This window comes from Palaemon carinicauda, chromosome 15 (assembly GCF_036898095.1).
Source record: "Palaemon carinicauda isolate YSFRI2023 chromosome 15, ASM3689809v2, whole genome shotgun sequence".
In the NCBI taxonomy this organism is placed as follows: Eukaryota; Metazoa; Arthropoda; class Malacostraca; order Decapoda; family Palaemonidae; genus Palaemon; species Palaemon carinicauda.
In genome coordinates, this window is record NC_090739.1 from 19,087,642 (window position 1) to 19,107,122 (window position 19,481).

A 19,481-nucleotide genomic window follows, 5' to 3' on the forward strand; every position below is an offset into this window, starting at 1 on the left:
TTTGGCCCATTACTTTTCATACTATATACACATGACATGTGGTTTGGCCTAGAAAACAAGCTTGTTGCATATGCAGATGATGCTACTCTCTCTGCATCAATTCCATCCCCTGAATGTAGATCTGGGGTTGGTGAATTCCTAAATAGAGATTTAGCTAAGATTAGTGCATGGTGCAAATTATGGGGTATGAAATTGAATCCTAACAAAACTCAAAGTCTGATTGTAAGTAGGTCAAGGACGGTGGCTCCTCAACATCCGGTTCTCAGTATTGATAATGTTTCTTTAAATTTGTATGACACTCTTAAAATTTTAGGTGTGATGCTCGACAGCAAATTTACTTTTGAGAAACACATTAGGTCTGTGTCTTCTTCAATTGCACAAAAAATTGGCTTATTGAGAATGTCTTACAAGATTTTCGTTGATCAATCTATTCTGAAGAAGTGTTTTAATTCTTTCATTCTACCTTGTTTTGAGTATTGTTCTCCTGTCTGGTGTTCAGCTGCTGATTCTCATCTTAATTTGTTGGACAGAAACTTACGGTCTATTAAATTTCTTATTCCTGATCTAGATATTAATCTTTGGCACCGTCGTTCAATTAGTTCATTATGCATGTTGCATAAGATTTTTCATAACTCTGACTATCCTTTACATTCAGATCTTCCGGGACAATTCCATCCTGTTTGCAATACTAGGCAGGCAGTTAATTCTAATAGCCAGGCCTTTTCCATCATGAGGCTCAATACTACACAGTATTCTAGAAGTTTTATTCCAGCTGTTACCAAGTTATGGAATGATCTTCCTAATCGGGTAGTTGAATCAGTAGAACTTCAAAAGTTCCAAGTTGGAGCAAATATTTTTATGTTAACCAGGCTGACATGAGTCTTTCTATAGTTTATATGACATATCTGTTTTTGACGTTGTTAGTAGTGTTTATAGGACGTATCTGTTTTGACGCTGTTACTGTTTTTTAGAATGATATATTGTTAATTTATTTTCATTTATTTATTTCCTTATTTCCTTTCCTCACTGGGCTATTTTTCCTTGTTGGAGCCCTTGGGCTTATAGCATCTTGCTTATCCAACTAGGGTTGTAGCTTGGCTAGTAATAATAATAATAATAATACCACTGTCAAGGATATGTACATATACAGTATAAGTAAAAAATATTCATAATATAATTTCCAAACTTATTAAAACCATCTTATAACAAATACTTGTAACACAGTTTTCATACAGTTTACTAAAAAGCTATTATTATCGTTAGTTATTATCACTTGGATGTGTAAATGCGTTCGTTAGTTCATTATGATTGGCAATGAAACGTAAATATGAGCATCGTATGTAGAAAAGACATTATATTTTGTAGAATTAGCTTTATTTTGTATTTCTAAAGATACCTTAATTAAAACAAAATTTGTAATAACATCTTTATACAACCAAACCCTAGCCCATACACAGATGGTTTTGTATTTTAGCAGTCATCTTATACTATAGATGAGATAAATTACTTAAAATTTGCCTTTATTGTTACCTATTTTAATCTATAGGTTGTCCTATAAGCGAATATATACGGTATTTACATTTATTTACATATTCATTTACAAATATAGTACAGTATGCTTGTATATTGTAGATTTCTTTATGGTTTTGTTTTATTCTAATAGTAGGAAAAGTAGTAGCAGTTCCAAGATTACTCACTAGTGTTTTCTGGTACTGTACAGTATTAAGTTTTCTTTGATTTGGCCCATGCTTGACGTACAGTAATCTTTGTTTATTCCAACACGGAGTACTTACCTCGAACTACTTTCTTAGGAGTATCTGGGATCTCCTCCCAAACCGACCAAGAATTTTGCATAGTTCCCCGTATCTCCGTTTTCCCTTGTCGGGTCCCTCCGTGGCGGATGGATACTCACCCTGAGGTGACCCGGGGTCAGCGTGCGAGAGCGCGCTGCTAGGTCTGTGTCACCATTAAGCATCTGGTCGTGGCGTAGATAACATCTCGGCGCTCTCTCTCACATCCCGTCCGACCCACCATTGTATTCCACGTGTTCCCTTTGTGCTTTCCCATTCACATCCTCTCCTTGTGTTCTTGTGTTGCTTGTGTATTCGTGTATTCCTGTATGGAATCTCAACGTCGTGGTCCCAGGTCCAATGCCGGTAAGTCTTGCGGGGCTTGGCTTTCTAAGCCCGATGTCAATCCGCACACGTTGTGCTCCTCGTGTAGAGGCAGTGTGTGCTCGCCTGCCTCCACGTGTCCGGAGTGTGCGTCCTGGCCAGAGTTGCAGTGGACTGTACGCAACAAAGAAGAAAAAGGCGTCGAAGCGGTCTCCTAGGAAGCCGGGTATCAGCTCGCCCTTGACGTCTCCTTCAGCGCCTTGAGAGAGAGGTTTTCCTTCCCCTTCCCCTACCCAGAGTAGGGGACGAGGTAAGTCCGTTGCGGGGAAGTGGCCCATTGCCGTTCCCCATGAGTCTGATGCCATTGATGCTAATTGTATTGTGCCTACGCAGACAAGGGGGGGGGTCTGCTAGTGTGGCGGAAGTGTGTTCCATAGACGAGGTTCTGGTGCCCGCAGGACCCATCTCGAGTGAAGACCCGGTGTGGGGGAGGTCAGGAACAGCTCCTTCCCCCCATCATGGCAGTGCTTTTCAGGAACAGCGGTTTTCTGGGGCGGCCTAGACAAAGAAAGGCAGGCCATGTGCTCTTCAGACCCTGACTCCATTGTGTGGATGGTGCCAAGGACCCCCTTCAGGTCACCCATGCGGCAAGAGGAGGAGTTTGCGGGCTGGTTTGCCTCTCGAGGGGCACTACTCACGCCCCTGGCGCCTTCGGCTTCTCTACCGCCGGACTTCATGCAACCCGTTACCCCGGTAGCACAATTACGAGCCCCTAGGTTAGTGGCAGAAGACACAGAGGACTCAGATAGCTCCTCTTCCTCTTCATCTACCTCGGACGTTTCCTCGTCCTTCAGTTCGTCATCGTTGGAGGACTCCAGCGGCCGGGAGACGAGAAGGAAGAGAAAGAGGTCTAACAGGAAGAAGTCGAGTCATACGCAGGCTCGTCGAGGAAGAAGGCAAAGGTTACGGGGAGGAAGAATAAGAAGAGGAATTCTTCTTAGAGGAAGTGGGTTAAAGTGGCTTTTACCCCTTGCGGGTCGAACAGGGCTCCTGCCGTTCCAGTGCCTGCCTTTGTGGCCGCTGGAGCCATTCCCGCGCCCTTGCCCAGTGTCTCTTCGGCGCCGTCCGCCCGTCCAATGCAGCGGTTGGCACACTTCAACTTTCCCTTGCCTTTGCCCGGCAAGTCACCGGCTCCGTCCGTTGAGCAGAGGCAGCCGCTGGCTCGGCCCGGCAGCATGGTGCCCACGCCCATAGTCTCACCGGCTCCATCCAGGCATCAGATGCAGCCGCTGGCACAACAGGACAGTTACTCTCCACGGATTCCCCCGGGAGGGGGTAGACCCATGACGGCTACCCCCGGCCCGGCGACTCCATCCGTGATGGGGACAGCCGCTCCAACGAGCCGGCCGGAAGTAAGGGATACAGCCGCCCCCACGGATCCATCCGTGATCGGAGATACAGCTGACACGGCGGATCAAGTGGTAGAGGGCTTATTGGACACTGGCAAGTGTTCCCCCGATGAAGTGTCCTCCTGCAGGAAGGTCTGGCACTGATCCGGCACCACCACAGGTTAGACGAGCCTAAACTGTCGTCAGAGCAGGCTTGGCTTTCGGGTTTTGGAAGGATGGTAGATAATCCGGTTCAACAGGAACCATCCTTGACCCTATCTCTAGCTCCGGACGTGGCCCTGGGCATGGACCACGTCGACCGGTTTGTCGCAGGGCACAAGAACTCCCTTAGAGCCCAAGGGTCCTTCAAGCTCCTGCCTGAACTGAGGACCCAGAAAATGTTTTATGTGCCGGAAGGGCGTCATGCGGGACCCCGCACGTTAGAAGAAGCCGTCGCGACGTTAAACCAGGGCAGTGCAGATGACAGGAGCCTTACTGCCCCGGAGGTCTTCTCTCAAGCGGAGGCCACTATGATGGAGGACACTTCACAAGACATCATAAATGTAACCTCCTGGCTGGACTGGTGGGCGTGCACCCTGGCAGGGTTCCAGCTCTCCCACGATCTTTCAGTGCCAGAGAATCAGGCCCTACTACAGGAACTCATACGTTCGGGAGGGAAGGCGATGAAGTTCCTTACTTTCCAGGCACTGACCCAGACAGCAAACTGGGTGTTAAGGAGGAGGGATGCGATTCTTAACACGCTCCCCCGTAGACTTCCCGAACGTGAGGCAAAGTTCTTAAGAAATGCTCCGGTGTAGGGTGAGACCGTGTTCCCCCTTCAGGCAGTAGCGGAAATGTTGGAGAGAGTGGGGAAGCTTAAAGACTCGACGGAGCCCAGACAGTCAGCAGCAAGACGTCCTCCCCATAGGAGACCATCGGCGGACGGGGCCTACCCACCTACGCCACCAGCTAGACAGGAGGCCCCCTCCCCTTCCTGGCATCAATACCCGCGGCCCTCCCGCAGAAGTGGTGCCCTTGCCCAATCCTCCTTTAGGCAGAAATATGCTGGCTCAAGGCGATGTCGCTCGAACCGTCTCCCCAGAAGGAGATAGGAAGGGAGGCCCCCTACACCTTCCCACGCCTCAGTTGGGGGGATGCCTCAAACGTTATTGGTAAGCATGGCGGGACAACGGTGCGGACCCGTGGTCCATGACAGTCCTTAGGGAGGGATACAGGATTCCCTTCCTGACAGACCCGCCCCCCCTGATTCCCGAACATCGGGCAGAATGGCTGGCACCCAAGGATCACAAGAAGAGAGCAGCCTTGCAGGAAGAGGTGTCAGCCATGTTGAACAAGGGAGCACTGCAACCCGTCCAGGAATTGTCCCTTGGGTTCTACAGCAGACTCTTCCTGGTAGAGAAAGCTACGGGAGGTTGGAGACCAGTCATCGACCTCTCGGCCCTGAACAAGTTCATCAAGAAGACGTCCTTCAAGATGGACACACCGAAGTCGGTGCTGGCAGCCTTGAGAGAAGGGGATTTCATGATGTCCCTGGATCTCAAGGACACCTTTCAGATCCCCGTACACCCCTCCAGCAGGAAGCTCCTCAGAGTGAAGTGGGGATTTCAGTCTCTGTTGTTCAGGACCCTCTGCTTCGGCCTGTCAACGGCCCCTCAGGTGTTCACGAGGGTGTTCACCATAGTATCAGCCTGGGCACACAAGCAGGACATCAGGCTGATCAGGTATCTAGACGACTGGTTGCTGCTTTCAGCCTCAGAGGCAGCCTTAAAGGAACAGGGGGCGAAGCTATTGCAATTCTACAGAGAACTGGGGGTCACCATCAACTTAAAGAAGTCCCAGTTAGTCCCCACCACCAGGATGACGTACCTAGGGATGGTCCTGGACTCCCAGTTAGCGAGGGCATTCCCCTCTCAAGAGAGGCTGAACAACCTGGATCATGTTATATGACCATTCCTGACAAATGCACCAATGAGAGCCAAGGATTGGCAGAGACTCGTGGGCCACCTGGTCTCGCTGGAGAAGTTAGTTCCTCAGGGGAGGCTCAAGCTGAGGCCAGTCCAATGGAACCTGAAGGACCTCTGGTCACCGGGAGACCCTCCTCAGAACTTAGTCAGGATGACTGCGGCCTCCAGGAACATGCTCCTCTGGTGGGCCGACATGGCGAACACCCTAAGGGGAGTACCGTTTGCGTCCGGTCCTCCAGAGATTTTGCTCTTCACAGACGCGTCAAAGGAGGGGCAGGGAGCCCATCTGCTCGAAGAGACAGCAGAGGGAAAGTGGTCCACGGAGGAGAAGCCCCTCCACATAAACCTGCTCGAGCTCCTGGCAGTTCAAAAGGCTCTCGCAACATTCGCCCATCACCTTCAGGGAAATTCAGTAGCCCTGATGCGCGACAACGCCACCGTGGTGGCATACATAAAGAAACAGGGAGACTTGAGATCAAGGGAACTGTGCGACCTCACGTCTCAGATCCTGGAATGGGCCAAGAGGAACCACATCATTTTCACAGCCAGGTTCATTCCGGGGAAGAGAAACGTTCTGGCCGACGGCCTCAGCAGGGCAGGGCAAGTAGTGGGGTCAGAGTGGTCCCTACACCCGCAAGTGGCACAGGAGGTCCTCCAGTTGTGGGGTTCACCGGTAATAGACTTGTTCGCCACGAGACTCAACACTCAGCTCACCGTGTTCTGTTCTTCTGTGCCAGACCCGGCAGCAGCGTTTGAGGACGCCTTCCAGCACTCATGGGACGGACTCGACGCATATGGCTTTCCCTCCTTCGGGATTCTCAGGCAGGTGCTTAACAGGCTCAGACAATCAAGGGCTACAAGGATGACTTTGGTAGTGCCCTGGTGGCCGGAGAGGGAGTGGTTCGCGGATCTACAGGACCTGGCCACCCTTCCTCCGTGGCTCCTGCCAGTAAGGGAAGATCTGCTGCACCAGCCTCACTTTCGAAGGTTTCACGAAAACCCTCAGTGCCTTCAGCTACACGCGTGGAGGTTATCGAGCGCCTATTAAGGAAGGAAGGGTTCTCGGAGAAGACAGCTTCGAGGATGTCAGGGTATCTTCGGAAGTCCTCGAGCGTAGTGTACCAGGCCAAGTGGGCCACGTTTGTGAAGTGATGTGCCACACAAAACCTGAGACCCTTGGATGCATCAGTCCACAAGATTGCAGACTTCCTGGTCCACCTGAGGGACGACTTGGGGGTCTCCATTCCAGCTATCAAGGGGTTCCGAGCAGCCCTGTGGCAGGTTTTTCAACTCAGAGGCATCGACCTGGGGGCCTCTCGCCAGATTTCTATGCTCATCAGGAGTTTCGAGCAATCTTGTTCCCCACGCGCCTCAAGGGTCCCGCAGTGGGACGTGCCCAAAGTTCTCAAGGTTTTGACAAGGCCTCCCTTCGAACCCCTTAAGGACATCCTGGATAAAGACCTCACTCTCAAGACAGTGTTCTTACTAGCTCTAGCCTCAGCCAAGCGCGTGAGTGAGCTCCACGGCTTGTCATTCGAGGTCTCGCACTCGAGAGGGTGAAAGGACCTGTCCTTGAAGTTTCTGCCTGAGTTTGTGGCCAAAGCGCAGAACCCGGCCATTGCAGACCCGAGGTTCGAGGGGTTCTCGGTCCCAGTAATCCCTCACTCAGACAACCCGGAAGACTTGCTCCTGTGCCCAGTGAGAACAATCAGGAAATGCCTTAGTAGGACAGCCAGACTCAGGCCAGCCATCAAAAGTCAGTTTGTCTCTTCAGGCCCAATAAAGAGGGCAGTATCTAAGAACATGATCTCCTTCTGGCTTCGGCAAGTCATCAAGAGAGCTTACGACAGTGAGGGGTACCCCACGACCCCATGATATTAGAGGCCTTAGCACTTCTTTGGCATTTGATAGCAACATGGCAGTGGGCCAAATCATGCGAGCAGGTACATGGTCCAGGCAGTCCACTTTTACGGCTCACTACCTGAAAGACTGTACGAGGAAATCCCTGGACTCCTTCTCCATTGGTCCAGTGATTTCCGCCATGCAACAAGTTCAAGTTAAAAGCCCCGGGTAGCCCGAGGGAAGTAATTGTAAGCGACACAAGTTTCTTCCTTGCTACCCTTTTTCCCTTTCCTTTCCTCCTCCCATGTGACAGATGGATGCTGAAGAAGCCCATGTCCAGATTATGCATAAAGGTGAGTTATACAAAAGGTTAGCTTTTGCGTGCTTCCCCCGACTCTCCTACCTTGTCCATTGTGTCGTCTAGACCTAGCCTCCTATCTAGGTCCCATGTCCTGGGATGGTAATGGGGGTCTTCCGGCCTGTAAGTCCACCCCGCCTCCGAAAATGTAAGTCTCCTAAGAAAGTAGTTTGAGGAAAGTACTCCGTGTTGGAACAAATCACAAATTTTAAACATTTAACTTAGCCGGTGGATATATATATAGCTAACGTTAACTTAGCCGGTGGATATATATATAGCTAACGTTAACTTAGCCGGTGGATATATATATAGCTAACGTCTCTGACGTCCGGCAGAAAATTCAAAACTCGCAGGCAATCGAAGATTGGGTAGCTAGGTGTACTACTAGCGCCACCACTCGCCAGGATACTTGAACCATTCCTCAAGTCCTCGGTTCTTCTCTGCCGCTGTGGCGAGAACATTGGAACTTTCATGCTTGCGCATAACCTTCAAGTTTGCAATAGCTTTGGTGAAGTACTTGTTTTTTGGTTAATGGCTTTCGCTTGATTGGATTTTCTTATGATTTTTCCTGAAACTCTTTTTGTTTTGACTATTTTGACCCTTGCTTGTTTGATCTCCCTCTGGATATTCCATAATGGCCGACCCTTCCCCTGTGTATAGGAAGTGTGTGAAAGGCTTTAAGACCCGCCTTCCTTAGGCCTCAATCGATCCCCACTCCATTTGTACTAAATGCCGAGTAAATTATGTATTTTTATGGATCGATGTGATGAATATTTTAAGAAAATATTTTAAGAAAATTTTTGTCTTTTTTTTTTTTTTAATTTCTTTGGATAGTCTTCGATCTGTTTTCAAAGATTAACTAGCGTTCAGTTTATTTATGCTACGCAGTTTTCCGTCTATCGTCACGATATTACTTTTTCACTTTGTATCGATTTTTACGAATAGTACATTCTTCTTACAAACTGAAGTTTTTAAGTTGTACTAGATAAAAGGAACATGTTATTTTGCAATTAATTAGTCCTTTTAGTATTTTACTTTAGTCAAGTAGTCTTTTATTGTCGGAAAGTGAGTGGCTTGAGCCATTACTCTCGTAACTTAGAGAGAGAGAGAGAGAGGAAACGTAGTTCTTCTCTATCCAGGTATTTATTCTCGTCCCAAGTCACTGTACAGGGAGAGAGAGAGAGAGAAAACGTAGTTCTTCGCGATCTAGTTTTTTATTCTCATCCCAAGTCACTGAACTTTATTAACTTATACTTTATATATTTCACTTTTACATTACTTATATATATATGTATATATGTATATATATATATATATATATATATATATATATATATATATATATATATATATGTTTATTATTTATTACATGTGTGATACACTTATGTACTGATGAGCCTACACTAAAGGACATATTTTGCGATTCTAGCCTTTTGGGTTAAGGGAGAATTGCTTGCTACAGACGGGGGTTAACTTTTGTCCGAGGTAAATCACTAAAGTGCCAGTGTTTTTGCGGTTAATATGTTCAGTGCTGTGGAGGGTGCGTCTGCTTGAACCTGTTGTTCACCTGGCCTTAGACCTCTTTCAAGCTTCCCAACCCCTGGGAGAAGGAATGTCGATCGGCGAAAGGGTACGAAAGGCGTAGCCGCTCGAGCAGGCGTCCCCTCGAGCGTTCCTGATGTCGTATCACAGGACGTTCACCCTCACCCTAGGAAAGGTGAGGTTGTTTACATCGTCATCGGATAATGTGAGTGACAGAGGACATGCAGCTACAGGCTGTCCTCGCTAATGCAGGATTTTTAGTCTGCTGGCCATGAGGTAACTCCTCTAGCGAATCGAAAGCTTTTCCGCAAACGTTCAAGCTTCCCAGCGAGCGGTCGTAGTAGCGGGCACAGATTTTCGCGCGACCGCTTTACGCTACGTTGTACGTCAAGTTAGATGTGAAGTCGAACAGCAAGTTTGACGTGAAGTCGAACAACAAGTTAGAAGTGACGTTCAGCTCCATTCTTGTTACGCTATACGTCAATTTAGACGTAAAGTCGAACAGCAAGTTAGACGTGACGGTCAGCTCCTTTCCTGTGATGCTATACGTCAAGTTAGACGTGAAGTCGAACAGCAAGTTTGACGTGAAGTCGAACAGCAAGTTAACGTGATGTTCAGCTCCTTTCTTGTGACTCTATACGTCAAGTTAGACGTGACGTCGTACGTCAAGTTGGCCTCTTCTTTCGCCAAGTAGATGCGCAGTCGTATGCGATGCCTAGCGTCAGAATCGCCCAACCAAACAGGCCATCAAGACTTCCATACTTCAGTTGGATTCTTGTCTGAGGAAGAGGCTGTTACACACCTTTCCTCGCCTGATGTTTTAGAAGAGTTCTTGCCTCATAGAAGTTTACCCTGGGAGCGGCAACTTCGACATCTTCTTATCCTAAGATGGTTCTTTCTAGGTCTTGCTTGAGTCTGTGGTTCAGATTTTGTCCTGCATGGACAAAGCCGTAAGGGATGGATCAAATGAACTGGCTGCTTTTTTTACGGCGGGTGTCCGTAAGAAGAGAGAAACATTGTGCTCCTTCCTGGCTACGCTAGTTACTCCTTGTCAGAAGTCGGAGCTTCTGTTTGCACCGCTTTCTCGTTCACTTTTTCCCCAGGAACTTGTGAGGGAAATAGCTTCATCACTAGCATTGAAGGACACCCATGATCTGGTATCTAAAATGGCTCGCAAGGTGCTGCCTTCATCGTTTTCAGGCAGCAGACCGAAGGTGGATACCCCTGCATCTAGATTCATTCCTCCCTTTCGTGGTAGAGCCTCCAACAGAGGCAACTCTCGCTCTGATGGTAGACGAGGTAAAAGGAGGGGAGCTAGATCAAGTCTTGGCAGAGTCTGACTGCCCCCAACTTCAGACAGCAGTAGGAGCCAGATTGAAGAACTTCTGGCAGGCTTGGGAGTGAAGAGGAGCAGATCAGTGGTCTGTCCTCTTGTTGTAGGAGGGGTACAAAATACCCTTTTTAAAGAAACCCCTCTACTCCAAGAGCCGATAGATCTCTCTCCCAGATACTGGGAGGATGCAAGAAGACAAGCTTTGCACATACAGGTGTCCCTTTTGTTTAAAAAAGGGGGCTGTGGAGAAGGTGCTAAACCACCAGTCTCCAGGCTTTTACAACCGCCTCTTCCTAGTTCCAAAGAACTCAGGGGGTTCGAGACCAGTGCTGGATGTGAGCGGGCTCAACGCGTTCATTCTAAAATCGAAGTTCACAATGGAGACTTTCAAGTCTGTGCTAGCAGCAGTGAGGGAAGGCGACTGGATGGTCTCTCTAGACCTCCAAGACGCATACTTCCATATCCCTATTCATCCGACCTTCCAACACTATCTAAGGTTCGTTTACGGGAAGGAAGTTTTCCAGTTTCGAGCTCTGTGCTTCGGTCTCGGCACCGCCCCTCTTGTGTTTACGAAGCTCATGCGGAACGTAGCGAGCTTCCTGCATTCGTCAGGTATCAGAGCCTCCCTATACCTAGACGACTGGTTACTCAGGACGTCGTCCTTCGATCGCTATCTGAAGGATCTCAGATTGACTTTGGCCCTAACGAAATAGTTGGGTCTCCTAGTCAACAAGGAGAAGTCTCAACTGACCCCATCTCAAACAATTCTCTATTTGGGGATGGAGATACGGAGTCTAGTTTTTTGGCTTTTCCTTCGCCCACAAGACTAGAACAAACTCTCATAAAGATTCGTCTTTACCGAAGGAAGAGCATTTGTTCTGTAAGGAAGTGGATGAGTCTACTGGGAATACTCTCGTCACTGGAGCAGTTTGTTTCCCTAGGGAGACTCAATCTTACCCCTCTCCAGTTTCACCTCAACCAGCATTGGGACAAGGAAAAGGGCTTAGAAGCAGTGACCATTCCGCTTCCAGAGACGGTCAAGAGCTGCCTGAAATGGTGGGATGACAATCTCAGACTTCAGGAGGGCCTCTCTCTTGCACACAAGAACCCAGACCATGTATTGTGCTCAGACACTTCGGACTCGGGGTGAGGAGCAACACTAGGCAAACTAGAATGCTTGGGCCTATGGACCAAAGACCAGGAGAGTCTTCACATCAACCAGAAGGAGCTTCTGGCAGTTCTTTTGGCCCTTCAAAGTTTCGAAAGTATAATCCAAAACAAGGTAGTGCAAGTAAACGCAGACAACACCATAGCGTTAGCCTACATTTCCAAACAAGGCGGGACCCACTCGCAGTCCCTTTACTTCACTGCAAGGGAGCTTCTGGTTTGGGCAAAGGAGAGAAACATCACCTTACTAACAAGGTTCATACAGGGAGAAAGGAACGTGATGGCAGACTGCCTCAGCAGAAGAGACCAAGTCATTCCCAGAGAATGGACTCTGCATCAGGAGGTTTGCGAGAAACTATGGCGGATATGGGAACGTCCGTCCATAGACCTATTCGCAACCTCGAGAATGAAGAGGCTTCCAACATACTGCTCTCCAGTTCCAGATCTAGAGGCGGTCCACATCGACGCGTTCTTGCTGGACTGGTCTCTCCTGGAAGTGTATGCGTTTCCCCCCTTCAAAATCCTTTACAAAGTCCTACAAAAGTTCGCCTCTCACGAAGGGACCAAGTTGATATTGGCTGCTCCCCTCTGGCCATCAAGAGAATAGTTCACCGAGGTACATCAATGGATGGTGGACATACCAAGAAGCCTGCCAATGCGGTTAGATCTGCTCCAGCAACCGCACATGAAAAGTTTCCATCAAAACCTCCACGCTCTTCGTCTAACTGCCTTCAGACTATCGAGAGACACTCTAGAGCTCGAGGTTTTTCGAAGGAGGCAGCTAGAGCGATTGCCAGAGCAAGGAGATCCTCTACCATCAGGATATACCAGTCCAAATGGGAGGTGTTTCGAGATTGGTGCAAAGTCACCTCAATTTCCTCGTCCAATACCTCTATAGCCCAAATCGCTGACTTCCTGCTACACCTTAGGAGTGAGCGTAACTTTTCCTCCTCTACCATTAAAGGTTACAGGAGCATGTTGGCTGTGGTTTTCAGGCACAGGAACCTACTATGGGTTTCACAGACAGTGCAAGTGCGATTTTTTGCAATTATTCTGTAACGAACAGTCGTATCAATACGAGATGTTGCTATAGGGTATTACACCCAGTGAGGAAATTTATAGGGGTATAATGAATCGTTAATTATTAATTATAAAGACACTTGCCCCTATGCCAAAGGGCAAAATCTCAATCATCCAGTCACAAAACCGAACAATAATATACAGAACCTCTACCTCCACCCCCTCCCTCCCTCTCCTTTCATCCCTCACCTGCTCTTCCCCTGCTTCAAGCTATCTCTCTCCACCTCCACGCCATCCATCCCTCTCCGTTCTTTACCTTCCCTTCATGCTCTCTTTCTGAGAAGGTAGCTTAAGTTGCAACTTATTTTGTATGATTTTTTTTTTATATCAAGCACTCTATCTATCTATCTATCTTATCTAATTATAATATTTATTGTTGTAGATATGGAACAATTCAATCGGTTGTTACCTATCAGATGACTGACTGCTTTAATCACTGGTTTGCTCATCTCTCTCTCTCTCTCTCTCTCTCTCTCTCTCTCTCTCTCTCTCTCTCTCTCTCTCTCTCTCTCTCTATGGTATTGGTTATGTAAATAATTAGATTGATAGAACAAAAAATCATAAAAAAATATGTTTAAATCAAAGCAACATTCAGAGAGAGAGAAAGAGAGAAGGAAAGACGTAGGGCAGGTGAGGGAAGAAAGGAGAGGGGAGGAAGAAAATGGGGGTTGGAGGTGAAGGGGGTTGTAGGTAGGCAGAGCTCTTCCAACCTGGTGTTCGTTTTCTTGCTTGGCTAATGAGTTTTGCCTCTTGGTATAGGTACAAAAGTCTTTATTATTTACAATAAATGATTCATGATACTCCTATAAATTTCCTTACTGGGTGTAATACACTATAGTAAAATCTCGCACTGATACGAGTGTTCGTTACAGAATAATTGCAAAAAATCGCACTTGCACTGTCTGTGAAACCCATAGTAGACCTCTCTAACAATAAAGACCTTCTCAAGTCTTTCGAGACTTCCAAGGAGCATCGAATAGTGACACCAGCTTGGAATCTGGATGTTGTCCTGAAATTTCTTATGTCTTAGAAATTTGAACCTTTACACTTAGCCTCTTTTAAAGATCTTACCTTAAAGACACTTTTTCTAGTGAGTTTAGCAACTGCAAAGAGAGTTAGTGAGGTTCATGCCTTCAGTAAGAACGTCGGCTTCTGTACTGGAAAGGCAGTATGCTCCTTGCAACTTGGTTTCTTGGCCAAGAATGAGCGTCCTTCCCATCCATGGCCGAAATCTTTTGAGATTCCCAACCTGTCAGATGTGGTTGGTGACGAGATAGAGAAGGTCCTGGGCCCTGTGAGAGCACTTAAATTTTACCTAGACAGAACCAACAATTTAAGAGGCGAGTCTGAAGTCTTATGGTGTTCGGTCAAGAAGCCCTCCTTACCGATGTCAAAGAACGCCTTATCGTATTTTGTCAGGTTCTTGATTAGAGAGGCTCACGCTCACTGCGGTGAGGCTGACCTTAGATTGCTGAAAGTAAGAACACATGAAGTCAGAGCTGTGGCAACTTCAGTGGCTTTCAAGCAAAATCGATCCCTACGAAGCATTATGGACGCAACCTTTTGGAGGAGTAAATCTGTGTTCGCTTCACATTACTTAAAGAATGTCCAGACTCTTTACGAGGACTGCTACACTTTGGGACCATTCGTAGCAGTGAGTGCAGTAGTGGGTGGAGGTTCTACCACTACATTCCCCTAATCCTAATACCTTTTTTTCTTCTCTTGAAACTATTGTCTTTTTGGTTGTATGTGGAGACTGGGACAGTCTTCCGCTATCATTTGATTTTAGCGGGTGGTCAAACTTGTTTCTTGAGAGCGCCCAGATCAAGGGTATTGGTTGAGGTCCTGTCATAGGGGTGTTCACCCCAGATATGACAGCTCCTAGAGGTCTTTCAGCCCCATGAGTGGATCGCTGGGCTTCATAAGGATAGCGGACTAATGAGGTAGAGAATCATAAAAGTCAGCTTCCTTATCAGGTACGAACCCTTAAGTTTGTTTTTATCAAAACTCTTGAGTTATAATCCTATGTTGTTTACTTCTGGTCTCTTACCCTCCACCAAGGGTGTCAATCAGCTATATATATATCTCCACTGGCTAAGTTAAATGTTTAAAAATTATATTTTCATATTAAAATAAATTTTTTAACATACCCGGTGGATATATATAATTAAACTCCCTCCCTTCCGCCCCTCTAGAGACCTATGGGCAGAGAAGACCTGAGGACTTGAGGAATGGTTCCAGTATCCTGGCGAGTGGTGGGGCTAGTAGTACACCTAGCTACCCAATCTTAGATTGCCTGCGAGTTTTGAATTTTCTGCCGGACGTCAGAGACGTTAGCTATATATATATCCACCGGGTAAGTATGTTCAAAAATTTATTCTAATATGAAAATATAATTTTTAAGTAATTTATATTTTTCCTAACAGTACTTACCTCGAACTACTTTCGGGTTATTGCCCACCCATCCTGCCCCGAGTGTCTTACAGGAGTTTGAAATAGTACTTGAACATATGCTTACTGGCGACACAGACCTAGCAGTGCGCTCTAGCACGCTGACCCCGGGTTGCCTCAGGGCGAGTATCCACCCGACAAGGGAAAACGTTGATAGGGGGAACTACAGAAAATTCTTGGTCGGTTAGGGAGGAGACCCCAGATACTCCTAAGAAAGTAGTTTGAGGTAAGTACTGTTAGGAAAAATACAAATTAAAATTTATGATTTTTGTGCTTTTCATTTATAGCAATTTATTTTCCTTAGTTAGGTCATCCAAGGGTGAAAAACGAAAGTTGCTAGCTTTTATTTCATCTCGGATGTTGGGCATATATAGGAGGCCTGTAGCCTATACAATTTGGTAGGATTTTGCTTGATTTTATGCTCTGGGAAACAGTTTTGATACAACGGACTGTTAGCGATAACGGACACCCTTTCACCCCCTATTAGTCCATTATTGCAAGGTTCAACTGTATATCACTGTGTGTGGCCATATAGTCAGACAAGACGAAAGCCATGTTAGGTGACATGTTAGTTAGTGTAGCCTGTTTTTTCAGTTTTTTGTCCGTTTCTTTTAAAGACTTCAGTATAACTGTGTAGCTCTTCATATATTTATGGAATTTACAGTACATGCTGGATTATTAATTTTTGTGTTACAGAAACTTGAATTCCTATCTTGTTACAAATGCAGTACAGTATAAAGCCCTCGTTTATTGGTATTTTTCTTTATAGCCCATAACATTAACTAATAGTACTGCATTTTTAATTGTCAGTCAAGTTATGTAGAAGTTACAAAAAAAAAACTTAAGGGTGATGGATAAGCTGAAGAGGAGTAGGTAAGCTTTGTGAGGAAAGACGAAAAAGCTTAAATATATGGTGCTTTGTAATATGATAAGTAATGTGAGTCTTTTCCTAGTTCAAACAGCAAGAAATATTTTCATCACATAATGTTTTTAATACTGTACTCTGGAAGGTTGTAAGAGGAAATTTATTGCCGATGTACAAGGATTTTCCATACTTATAATTCCCTTAAAGGCAATCAGAGCAAGTACCTTTTGGCCAACTTATAATGCTTATTTTTTGTCAATGAAATTGCTTTTTTATTTTTTTATTCAATTTTTTCTTTTATCAACAAATTGCTCTGTTCAGCTTTTAACATGACACTAAAATTTGTACTGCCAAACATTTCCAATTAGGCATTTGAATATTTGCAGAAAGGGCCTGGAGCTCCTTAGAACAATATTTTTTGGTATTTTTCACAATTATATCCCTGTAACACCAGTTACTAAACAGGGCTAAGTAAAAAAACTAACAGCTAACTGTATTACACAATGACTTGAACATTCACTTATGTAACAGTAGCAGTTTAAACTTCTCTTCCAGTATGAAACTCAAACTGAGCACAGAATGCTGTTCTGTATTTGCTCTTATATGACTTGATGTGTTTTTTTTTTTTTTTTTTTTTTTTTTTTTTTTCCAGCTAAAGTGTATTCACACTTGCACAATTTTAAATGTACCTAAACTGAAAAAAAAAAAAAAAAAAAACTGATGTATGTAAGACCAAATACAGTACAGTATACTCGGTCATGTTAGAGGGGAGTGAATTGGATCTAATACTGTTATACTTACATATATCAAGGCACTTCCCCCAATTTTAGGGGGTAACCGACATCAAACAAATTTAACAAAAAAGGGGACTGTTATATGAGTGGATTTTCAAGCCCTTGAGTAATGCAGAACTTTAATGGTTTTTTATCTTTCCAATTTAGTGTTATATAACTGAATTCTTTCCTGTTTTCTATGAATACTATGACTCCTGTTCTCTGAAGGCTGATATACAGAAGTATCTTTCCAGTATCATTAGAGTGCATAAGTTATTTACAGTTTTTCAGCATTCACTGGTGTGTCTGTTACCTGGCCCTGCAAATGATGAAGTTTGACTCTATTCTAACTTTATACAAGACTTCTGTCCAAAAATGAATTCTAGTAATACAAACTTGAAATAAGAGTGCGGTACGATAAGTGTCAACACAAAATTTATTATAATAAATGCATACACTTTTTCCACAGCAGGATGTACAAATGTTTCTTTAATTTTTTTATAGGATGAGAACCCCTCACTAGAGAACCTTTTAGAGCCACTAGTGAGTAAGCTGTTGACTGATCCACAAGATCCATACATCACTATATCACCAGAGACGCCTGATGCTCATGTGGCATTTCTTCTCCGTGCTAATTTTATAAGGAGGCACCCAGAGGATGCCACAAAATACAGGTATCTTGATACAAGATTTTAAGGTGGTATGAATTTGTAATTATGTAATGAAGGTTATATGTAGATGAATTGTATTGGGTCATTTTCATATAGCATTTTCATTTTATTTTCATTTTATAATGGTATTATTTAGTTTTCACATTGGTTTGAAGTGAGCGACGGCTTACATTTATGCATTTATTGGAGTGATGATGATATCTCTACCCTTTGGGTGGGAGATCATTCAATTAAAATAAGACCCCAGGTCTTTTACCCCCCATCTATTCAGTATAAAACTACAGTCAGTACCAAAGACTATTGTTTCAACTGTTTTTTTTTTAAATTTCCATTTACCCTTACTGTTGCAGCTCCTGCTTCTTTGTTGTTACTTAGTGATGAGTTCTTAACCCATTTTCCTTTTAATTATTACCTTTGTGTTTATTACATGACTAAATACAAGTTACATCCTCCCTGGATTGTGTTCCTAGTTAGCATCATGCCAGCTTGATTTTCCCGAGTGATATGGGTTAATCTTTTCAACTTTGGCCAACTTTGTTTCTGTATGCAGTATCCAATTTTTCAAATATCACATGTAAAACTTGAATTTTGTTTCATGAATAAAATATTTTTAATAAGTAAAATATAAATATTCAATCTAAAGCCAAGCTAAATTATTAAATCAAGAATTGAAAGGAATTGAATATTACTTTTTCTTGTGTCAAAGTAACTAAGATCTATCACTAAAGAAAATGCATTTGATTGAATATGAATATAGCTGTGACTCTTAAAAGGTGCAATGAAGATACTGTACCAAGTTTTAGTATATGAAGAAAAGTAGCACTTTTATTTTATTTTTAAGGAGGGACATTTCTATCTACATAATGGGTTAATGTATTGTTAATTGTAAGTTTGAATATTATGAAACTCAATGTTAAACTTCATCTTGTAGATTCCTAAAACTTTTATTTTATTAATTGGTTCAACATTGGTAAGATCTTTTGCTTTTCACTTAGCTGAGTTTCAGCTATGAAATTCTTGGTTGCAACACCAATCTCAGGAAAAAGGGACTCATCTTTTCCTTTAACATATTCTCTCTCTCTCTCCTTTGTAATAGAGATACCGGAGTTCAAATAATTCTCCATAAATTTACCAGAATAGTCCTGCAGGGATTGTATATAATCAGATTATGAATTTTAAATTATTTCAATAATGATAGATACAATATATGATGCCCATTCCTCTCCTGACCATGCATAGGAGTGTTTTGTAAAGTTGGCTATGTATCTTGTTTCTGAACTAGTAGTACTGTACATAATACTGGTTTCATTTCCAACCATGCTGCTGTGTGCCCTTCTGTTCAAGCCATTGGCCTTGTTGTTTATATTGTTCTGGACATGGGACAGAACAGTTTTCATCATTATCAGGTTCTTTCAAGGGTTTCTGTTCCATGGAACTCTGTTCTACTCGTAGTTCCCCTATTTACCTTTTATACTGACCTATTTGACTTCAACATTGAGGTTCTACTGCTAATATCTGGTGTTTTATACCAATTTTATTACTTCCAGACTTACTGTTCCATTCACCAACCTTTTGGAGCTGTACCATTCCCTTGGTATAATGCCAATCTATTAAGTGCCTTAACTACTAGCTGTTTCTAATAGTTTTCCATTATTCTGATATATATGTGTGCAGTCACTCACTTTCAACCATATCACAGGCAAAACAAGCCACTTACTTGTAATGTTTTATATTATTAACCATATCTATTTAGATGAATCCAGTGTGTGTATCATTTTCATGTAATAGGTTTTTTATATTTTACTTTAATATTAGAAAATAAATATCCCAAGTTTATTGAGGTTGGTGGCATAGAAAGTTGTTATTAATTGATGTAAGTTATACTACAGTATAATGCTGACATCCTGAGAAA

At 44.2% G+C, this 19,481-nt stretch overlaps 1 protein-coding gene across 1 annotated transcript in view; it reads left to right on the forward strand.

The window, feature by feature from the left end:
* Nucleotides 1-19,253, forward strand: part of LOC137654498 (centromere protein K-like) — a 69,518-nt gene extending 50,265 nt beyond the window's left edge. Inside the window, exon 4 of the mRNA XM_068388170.1 lies at nt 17,403-19,253. Coding sequence (XP_068244271.1) covers nt 17,403-17,594 — 192 coding nt within the window. The 3' untranslated portion in view covers nt 17,595-19,253. The remainder of the gene's footprint in view (nt 1-17,402) is intronic.
* The last annotated feature ends 228 nt before the right edge of the window (nt 19,254-19,481 follow it).